Source organism: Lipophrys pholis, assembly GCF_963383615.2.
Source record: "Lipophrys pholis genome assembly, chromosome: 10".
Classification (NCBI taxonomy): domain Eukaryota; kingdom Metazoa; phylum Chordata; class Actinopteri; order Blenniiformes; family Blenniidae; genus Lipophrys; species Lipophrys pholis.
The window spans coordinates 18,061,921-18,072,395 of NC_137640.1; the positions used below are offsets into that span (position 1 = coordinate 18,061,921).

The 10,475-nt window shown below is 39.7% G+C and overlaps 1 protein-coding gene across 1 annotated transcript; it reads left to right on the forward strand.

The window, feature by feature from the left end:
- Window positions 1-115: 115 nt before the first annotated feature.
- LOC308115540 (uncharacterized protein) lies at window positions 116-10,113 on the forward strand (the record flags this gene model as incomplete). Its single annotated transcript, XM_080473098.1, has 7 exons — window positions 116-194; window positions 2,094-2,132; window positions 6,371-6,607; window positions 6,998-7,193; window positions 7,985-8,133; window positions 8,733-8,915; window positions 9,959-10,113. The coding sequence occupies 7 exons, from the start codon at window positions 116-118 to the stop codon at window positions 10,111-10,113; spliced, it is 1,038 nt and encodes a 345-aa protein (XP_080329224.1).
- Between the last annotated feature and the right edge of the window lie 362 nt (window positions 10,114-10,475).

Genomic DNA, 10,475 nt, shown 5'->3' on the forward strand with positions numbered 1-10,475 from the left:
AGAAAATAAAAATCACAACAAAAATTGCTAAGAATTTTGTTTGCATGACTAAAACTGAAATCACTTTGGATTGAATCATTTTGGAAGAACAGAAATCAGAAAATGCAAAGTAGACATGAATGCAGTGTGTGGTTACCTTGCAGTGCCGCTGGTGCGCTGTGTGGCCCATTGCAGTCTGGTTGCAGACCGTGGAGGTAAGGCTGAGTAGAAGTTCATGTGGGATGATGTTTGATTCTGATGTTTGCTGTTTGCCAGGAAGATGAAATTTTCTGCTCTTCACTTGGCCTTGAAAGGTCACCTTACCCACTGTGGGGAAAAAATATCCGGAAAGTGTAAGAGTACACAGTTTTGACAATTTATTTTTTTTTTTTTAACATGGACACAGTTTCCACACACACATCTTGTTCTGATGTGTCGTGCATACATACATACATACATACATACATACATACATACATACATACATACATACATACATACATACATACATACATACATACATACATACATACATACATACATACATACATACATACATACATACGCAACTCTTGAGCATAGAGATAGCGACAAAAAGTACTACATACACTCTCATTTAGAGATACTATACATTTTAGAGACACTAATTCAGCTGAAATGCATGTTTTGGGGCTGTGGGACAAAACCCAAGCACCTGGAGAAGATCCATCCGTGCTCAAACACGGAGAATATTCAAACTTGAAACAAAAAGCTTACACTTGAACTGAGGATATCTTGGCTCACCACTATACCAACATGCAGCAATCACACTACATGCTTTGGTTTTTTAGTTTTTTGTTTATTGTTCATTGCTCAGTGTCTCATATTAGGATATCATATTTCAGGGTTAGACCAGTGGAACCTCGTCTCATGGGGTCCCAGGCTTGTGTCATGCATCCTGGTTCAGGACCACTTAAATAAACCTTGATAGTAGAAAGTAATACAAGACATATCAGGCACTTTCAGTCTCAGTTTTTATAACCATCTATCTTCTATAAGTTTTTAATCAAGGTTGGAAGGGCACTGGAGCTGATCTCAGATGGGAAATGGTCAAGGCAGTTCACACCGTGGAGCCACCCATGGATGCACAGGGAAAACATGGAAACACCCTTAAATTCACAGTGAGACTCCAACCTGATTGGTACATATTCTTGCTGTGAGGTGAGAGTATCATGCAACCTAATTGTAATGCTGGCCTTTGATAAATAACCAAGGCAGCACAGTCATTCAGACTACTTTTAAACCTATAATTACAATTTCAAAAAATGACAATCTTGACATTCAGTATTATTTCATTTTGAAATTAATGAATAATTATTATACTATTATGAGGCAAGGTCCCAACTGTTACAAAAAAAAAAACTCCCTGTGAGGACAGCACATACTGTATATTTTAATAAGCATTACAGGGTTATAGGATCTGAATAGTGTTTGAGGTTTTATAAAACATCTCTGTGATCCATACAAAATATTTATTGGTCTAGAATGATTCTGTACCCTTAGACTTGCTATTTATTTATTTATTTATTTATTTATTTATTTATTTATTTATTTATTCATTCATCTATCTATCCTTCCATCCATCTTCTATCCCGCGTATCCAGTTCAGGGTGCTGGGGTGCTGGAGTCAATCATTATTATTATTATTATTATTATTATTATTATTTTTATTATTATTATTATTATTATTATTATCATTATTATTATTATTTGGAGAAGCATATGCTTCGTGGGAATCACAGTAAACTTTAACGCTGGAATGATACTGATCATTAGAATCTTCCTCCTCATGTCGTCACCGGATATTTTAAGAGGCAGCACACCAGTGAAGTGACTGCAGCTTCACGTCAGTCCGTTAGAATGTAAGGCACTGACATGAAGCTGAGTCGATGACTGCTGTGACAGTACGAGGCTTCGCTTCGTGTTCGTCCAAACTGAACCAGACTCTCCGGACTGTGAATTAATGGCGGTCACCTGAAGACTCCAGCGCGCGCTCCGGCCTCGGTAAACTCGGCGCTGAGCTGGGTCTCGTGGGCTCGGACATCTTGGACTCGCGGCGAGGACCCTAAACTAAGACCTGGGATTGCAAAACTCTGACATACGTACCGTGGCTGGTAAGATAGTTTATTTGTTTAGGGAAATACCGTCTCTTCTTTCCTCCTCTGAGCTGCTTCAACTTCCTGTTGGCGTTGCTAGGATACCTTGTAAGCGTCTCCATGGATACGCTGTTTTTAATTAGGAACAGGTGTTGTTGCGTTCCTACGTAACTCGGAAATGGGAAAAGAAGAAGAAGAACAACAACAACTTACTGGCACTGTAGACCGGGAAGAGAAGAGAAGAGAAGAGAAGAGAAGAGAAGAGAAGAGAAGAGAAGAGAAGAGAAGAAGTGGACTGTAATAAAAGAGTAGCAAATAGAAAATAATACAAATGATAATAATGTGTATGAGAAACAATAACAACAGTAACAATGACATGAAAACAAGATAACAACCGTGAAAATATTTAACAATCCTGATTGATAATGTTGGTCGTGATTGGAAATATACCAGAGATTATGTTATTATTGCAAAACAATGAATTATTCTAATTATTGCACACAAGAGGACAGAAATGGACATTGGAAGGTGCAGTGTGTCAGATTGTGCTTTCAGAAGGGACTGAGAATATCAAAACAAATTAAATCATTTAATAATTGATTGTTGATTGTGATTATTGTAATTTGAGCAACAGTAATGAATGGATTTATTCATATTGTTCATTGTCTATTTGCTGAAAGATTAAATTGATGTGTTTTGTTTCTGACAGAGAAGCACGTGTTCATTCACCTTTGCATTTAAATCAAAGTGTAATAACAGATCAGCCTTCACTTCTGAATATCCAGAAAATCTTCCTGTGGTACCGATTACTGATTTTAATGGTGGTCTCTTGCAATTTGATGTTATTCCCATCAAAGTGTGGATGCTGGAGCTCAGACTCCCAGTTAATCTCCGTCACTGCTCTGGACCGGTGGGTGGGTGTAGCCCCCTTGAACGCCCCGCAGTCGTCTTCTTTAAATTCATGTGTGATGGGGGCTCTTGATGGTGCTACAGCCAGAACAGAAGTGTGCATCAAGTGGACCTGGAGTTGACAACAGCTGAGCCGCCGCAGGCAGCTGAAGCCGGAGCTGGAGCTGGAGCAGAGATATCCAGCCTTGTACACCGCAAACAGGATGATTTCCTGGAATGATTATGGATTTAATTCATCATCGTAATTTTGAACTACTGGTCTGCACAATTCTCGTCTCATCGGTGTTTGTGATAGATGGTAAGTGACCGTTTTAGTCCTTCTGGCTCTGAGCTGGCTGTCAGGTTATATGCTTGGACTGTACTTTTTACATGTGACAAAGTTGTTATTGGTATCAAGTAATGTTTGCAATCAAACATCTTCATTTTGGGACCAAAGAGGGACATTTTTTATTTATTTCATTTATTGTTATTATTGGTAGTTTAAAACCTAAAACGCATGAAAAACTGTGTAAAACGTGAGTCTATCCACTGCATGTTGAATTTGAGTTTACTTATGGGCTTGAATCTGAATCAGGTCTCAGCCTTGAATCAGGCTTGAATTTCAATTGCAAGACTGCGGGGTGACATCACTGCTTGTAGTAATCACTGCACATTGTGGGACTGAAAAGATGAATAAATAGAGCCAAAAGTGGTTGTGGTGGGGGGGCGGGGGGGGGGGGGCAACGTAATGACGCATTGGGGGTGTAAAAGCAGAAGACTGTGGAGGGTTGGCTGATGTGCACAAGAGATCAAGCAAATAAAGGTTCTGTTGCATGTTTCTGGGGCTTTCGGAAAGATCCAATAAGGATCTGTCTTCTTATCACCCTTGTGACAAACAGACACATAAAGCAGCAGCGACATGCATCAGTGTGGAGGAGATGTCAGGTGGTCCACATGTGCCATTGGAAAGCCTCCAGATAGGGCCCAACAAAGGCCCTTGGACACGATTAGCATATGAAAAAAGCCTTACATGCTGCGGGAGGGGATGTGTGGATGGATAAAGCTGGGTCTCAAATGAGGAGCTGAATACTCTGAACTGTGCCTCAGGGGAATATGCTGAATGACCAGTAGAGCCAGTAAAAAAAAAAAAGCACCAAAAAAAAAACCAGACATCAGTGTTAAGAATTTCTTTAAGGAATATATATTTATCAGAAAAAGCCATACACTCTGGCCATACACCTCTGAAAAATGTGCAATCTGGTCTCAGTTTCAGCTTCTATACTAATGACTGGTGATCTAGGCATATGGTCATTGCATTGCTACTGATGCTACTGATACCCTTGATCTCCATCATACCCCAAGGACATATGGCGATACCTCTGTCACACTGAGTCAAAGTCTAGACATCTATAAGCTTCTGCCAGAGAACCCCACTGCTGTCTGTGAAACTGCGGGACCTGAAGCAATGGCAGGATTGGGGTCTGAGTTAAGGACGATGAAGCACCTAGTCTAATTGCGCTTTTGTCTGTCTCTTTGTGGCCTACCAGCATGATTGTGCACTTGAGGAATGATTGCTGCATGTGATTGCTGGGACAATAGCTCTGCTTACATTTGTGATTCACAGCTTCATAATAATTTGGCTTTACAACATTTATAGAGGATAATCTGCCAAGCGTTGCCGTAGTCCCAAAATACATATATTCAGTTTACAGCTACTGGCCTGCACATTTCTCATCTCATCCCAAACCAGTTGCAGTCTTCTTGTTATCTCATAAATGCAACGGTTCTTAGCTGATGTGAAGCCTTCTTTTTGTGTAATCATGTCCCTGCACATGCGTATGCACAATCATTATGAGGGTCAGTGTGAGCTGTTCTCATTTGGTCTGCCCGGAGTCTGCCAATTTTGAGATGCTTCACCAGGAGCTATTTGTCTTTGCTGTTTTCAAGTTTATGATAATAGCTGAAGGGAGTCACTCGAGGCAGACATAATCTAAGATTTTAGAGGGAAGGAAAAACTCTGCTGCATCACAGGGTTGATGTTCTCAAGAAGTTTGGTTTAGAAGGTCAAATAGTCGTTCATGATACCACAGTTGAATCATCATAAATATACAGATATGGGAAATGATCAAACTTTACTTTACTGGATGTTCCAGGGGTTTATGAAGCACATTTTTGTGGTTTAACTATTTTAAATTACACTTGTGTTTTTTGGTTTCTGCCTTTTATTTATTTTTTTTTAATCTCCAAATAAGGTGTGTTCATGCTACAGCATAAGGAAATGACAGCACCTTTGTTCTGCTAATGTTTGAAAAGTTTAAGTAAATATTCACAAATTGTCACAATTTACAAAATGTTGCCCTAGAGAGCTGCTGATGTCATTGAATGTTCATAGAAAGTCTGTTGGTGGTTTATGAAATCGTCTTATTTTAAAAAACATTTTCTGCCTTTTCCCGTTTTGCCTTTCAGATTTCTTTCTTCTTGTTTTTCTAGATTTTAGATTGTAAAGTATGGTATGTGACAGTAGTGAATCCATGTATTGTTTATCAGTCCATTTAAAATTTCTCTCACTTTTTGTCAGTTTTTTTTTTTTTAGAAAGTATGACCAATAGCTTGAACTTCTCTTGTATCTAAATTTAGCCTGCAACTGTTTATTGGACCGAGAACAGACGAGATGCTGGGATTCAAAGACCGTTCATTAAAATGAGACGAGTAGTAGGCAGAGCTCCTGTGGCAGTGTCACATGTAATGATATCTGATTAAAATGCGATGTAACGTGGAATAAATATACCTTGAATCATCAGGTAGATGTTGCCAAGGCAACAGCCAAACACTAGAAGTGGTTACCATGACAATCCAACATGATGCCTTGAGAGGCTCATTAAAACACTTGTAGTCATAACACCTAAATGATGTGTCTGTCTGTCATTCAGACAGACGCCAACAGTTGTAACAATTGCCACATATATAATAATGTAACTGATATTTGAATTAAACAGCATCTAAATTGCACAAGAAGATAAGAGTCATTAATATTAACTACAGACCAAGCATGTGTGACCTGAGATTTACAGTCAGCATGGTTCAAGCTCAGACATGGAGGATCATCATCCCTTTCTTTAAAAGAACCAGAGTTTAGACTGTGGAGTTTTACCTGCTAAGGGAGGATAAGCAACTCCTGTAATGCTTCCAGCTGTTTATTATTGTAAACTCATGTAGATAGAAATTGTAATTGCCCACACTTTACCTTTCGTCATCAGGGAGGTTCAGTTTCTGGGATTAGGGGGGTCAGAAGGAGTTAAAATGCAGTCGTATTTCAAACAGCTTTTAATAATGATGCACTCTGGTATTAAAATTTGTTATCCTCATAGGTATATCCTCTGACAACCTGCCTCCATCTGTCGACCAGTGCTCCCCGAACCCATGCCAAAACCGGGCAATATGTCGAGTCCGCGGGGACGGATACTCTTGTTTCTGTGTGCCGGGTTTCCAGGGCGCCCACTGTCAGATCGACGTAAACGAGTGTGTTTCACAGCCCTGCAGGAACGGAGCCACCTGTGAGGACAGAGTGGGCCGATTCTCCTGTCTGTGCACCCCTGGGTTCACCGGTGAGTGCTGCTCCCCGGTGCATCTTTGTCATGTGACACAATGTTTTAATCCTAAAATAACAGATGCCTTTGTGAGAAGATATTCATTGTGTTATGATGCAGTGTAATGTGACCAGTGGGGCCTCAGTTCAGGATCTGTTTGCGCCTGTTAATTCATAAATCTATAGTATTTTGGGGTGTATGCGTTCATTTCATGTATTATACAACAATACTTTGACAGATGTGGTTTTTTTGAGTGACAAACGGCTACACAGAGAAGCTTTGCTTTGAGGGAAAAGAACAATCCACACATGATCACAGCTCATCGACATGAAAGCCTCTCATACGCTCCCCCTCAGCTGCAGCAGGCCCGCCCGCCCTCTGACATCTGTGTGGCTTTCATGTTCACAGGGGTCGCCTGCGAGGTCCAGATTGATGAGTGTCAATCACAGCCATGTCTCAATGGCGGAGGTTGCCATGACTACGCGGGGGGCTTCACTTGCACCTGCGTTGCCGGTTTTCAAGGACAGCAGTGTGAAATCAACATCGACGAGTGCCAAGAGCGGCCATGCCAAAATGGAGCTCTGTGTATAGATGGGGTGAATGAGTAAGTACTCTGGCCCGTGTCTTTCAGTACCTCTTAATTAGATTGATTGATATAGATTCCTGAGTAAACTTAAATGGGCTCACAACAAACTCTTGAAAGGAAGAAAAAGACGGAACCTGAAAATGACAGGAAATGCTTTGACTCTTTTAAACAGGCAGATGCTTCACTGCTCAACGCAGTCAGATATAGTGTAAACTCTGATTTGGTCTTTTTTTTTTTTTTTTTTTACCAACAAACAGCCTCAGCTTATCACAAGAAAGAAAATAAGTAACTGATTATCAGGTTCTTGTAATCCTCACACAACCTCCTGCCTCCACATTTTTAACAGGTAAACATTTACGGTGCCATTTACAATAATGTAAATATGTTTTTTATGTAAAGGGATGATAATGTAACATTTTAAACTGAGCAAATCTTCACTGCTGTCTCCCAATTGGCTCTTCAGATTAAACAATGCAAAGTACAGAAGAATACAATATATCAACTATTGAGAATTGCTATTCCTATAAAATAGCAGGTACCAAATAAATTCAAAATAAATATGTGATTCCTGTAAGATCTCAGTTCCTCTGACAGAAAATGTTAGTTGAAAGAGGATTTACACAAGGGAACCTTACAATTCCCACTTAATGCATTCCGTTTTACAACCACAGGGGTCTCTGAGTCCCTGTTTTTGATGACTTTGAGATGGTCAATAATAACGAAGTTATCGAAACTCAGTTTTCTTGGACACATGGCAATGCCGTGACTGCTTGCACTCCATTTATTGTGACTTTTTTTGTTTTTGTCAGCTACAGGTGCGACTGTTCTCAAACAGGCTTCACCGGTCGACACTGTGAGATCCCCCCACCAACACCACCACCATGCTCATATGAGCCCTGCTTCAACAGCGCCACCTGTCACGACAATCTGGGGAACTATACCTGTGAGTGCTGGCCTGGTAAGCTACTCGTCGTTGTTTTTATTTCATTTTTCTGTTAGTTTAAAAGCTAAATATAGGCATGTTAAATTTGACATTCAGGGTTTCATTATCCTACAATAGATACTGAAATAATTAGGATCTCTCATAAAAATATATCACAAGGAGAAGGTAAATAAAACACCAGATTTAGAAAAGAAGTGCCAAGAATGAAACTTAGAAGGAACCACCCAAATCTAATAATAGTGAAGGCGAGCCGCGTCTGTTTTCTATATTAATTGAATGGCAAAATAATAATAAACATTGTAATTGTTCAGGTAGAGTATTGATTTCTTCATCTTGGTTTAGTAAACTAAGGTAAGACTTTCTCTTTGTAAAGATTTGTTCATTTGACTAATTAATTGACATGAAGGATGAGACACGGTGAGGAAACGTCAATAGTTCCTCTTTGCGACATCATGCTGGTTACATCTTTATGTGTTTAAGTGCATGTTGACCTTTACATCTTACAGCCATTCATGCTTATGAATAAATGAAGCTTTTATGAACACATGTATATTGCATGTTGTAAGTCCTGCTGATTTTACGGTGTTTTCTGAACCAAGCCTTCCTCGTTCCAGGGTTTGAGGGAAGTCGCTGTGAGAGAGACATCAACGAGTGTCACAGCAGCCCTTGTATGCACGAAGGCCGCTGCATCGAGAGGTCGTGGCAGGTTTTCTACGGCCATGAGCCTCTTCTACCGGAACACTACAACCACCAACATGCAGCAGGTTTCATATGCAGCTGTCCTCCTGGAACAACAGGTACTTTCCTCAGTCACTTAACTTCAATTGATACACGTTGGATTATACAGAAATTGTGATGTGGTTGTATGAAATATTATCCGTGTCCACTTGTCTGTGATACTTACCCATGTGAAAGTTTAACATGAACAGTATGTATTGATATTTGGGCGCAGTGAGTTTATAAGAGCCGCAGCAGAGTAATTTTGAAGACATTTTAGATGTGTTAGATAAGAATGTACTTTCCACCTGCAGTTTCCTAAATGGGATGCAGGCTCCTCCTGCTGAGCACCAAAGAACAGAAATAATTTGAGTGCTACTTTCTTTCTTGAGAAAAAAATAACTTGATGCAAAAAATAATTGGATGGTAATAGTAGTAAATGCTTGATTAAAGTACACTGTCTTACAAATTAATTTGTTGTAGATTTATTAGAGGCAACCTATTGTGCCTGGGATCCAACGTGCAAGCTTTATAGGGTGGCTTGTACTATAAGAAAAATAAAGGGAAATGCTTTGCAAACATGTACATCTGCATGTATACTGTATATGCATATGTGCACAGGTATGCACACATATTCAGGCATGCACAAGCAATGTTAACATAAAAGAGCATCAAATATTTTAGACTACCGCAGAAACTTTACTCTGACTTAATAAACTTTGTATCTTGGTTCAGGTCAGAAACAAACTAGAAATACCACTTTGAGTATAGAAACTGATACTTCAACAGTAGTAATATAGTGTCTGGTTAAAAGTGACAGTAAATGATTCATTGCTGGCCCTGAGCTGCTTTTAATGAAGCGATCCCTTCAAAGAGCAAGTTCTACTTCCAAATGGTAAAGCTGTGTTGCCCCCCAGTGGTAGTATTAGAAATAACACTGTGCTAAACCAATGTACCCGTTTCTTTGCAAAACAATCATAAATCGTAAAGGTGCCATTTTATGGGGATATTGTCATTATTATCAGTATTGAGATACATGATTGAGTCAGTCCAGAAGCAAAGTCAACTAAATTTTCTTTCAGGTGTGGGACTGTTTTCTCAGGAATTTTTTTCCTTATCACAGTTTTACTTGCATCTTTCTGGGAGTTTGCCACTGCAGATCATGTGACATCTGCTGGCATTGTGGGTGAAGGGCCTCACTCAGGGAGCTCGTGTGGTGACATGTTGGCAGTGGCCTTTAACTATCACACTTCTGGCTACAGGCTTGTTTTCCTGTAGCCTCCAGGCCACCATGTCCCCACATGCTTTCTTCTTGGCTAATAATATTGAGAAGACAGAGATCGATGTTGTGCTTGGGTTACGTTTACATTTCACAAAATAAGTTTCACATAACAACATAAAACACTACCACTGGATCAAGAAAAATTCCATTGCAAGATAAAAACACCATTATAGAAATAACTAAATCAGGAATAATAACAGGTGATATTTGTATATATATATATATATATAAGGTAAACAGTTGGTGATTTGATGTCCAGAGGACGACTGGTGTAAAGCCTTTGCATCCAAGTAGTAAAAGCTTATAACCGTGCTTACAAAAGACTTGATCTGCAGGTTAGACTGTGAACGGCTGCCTG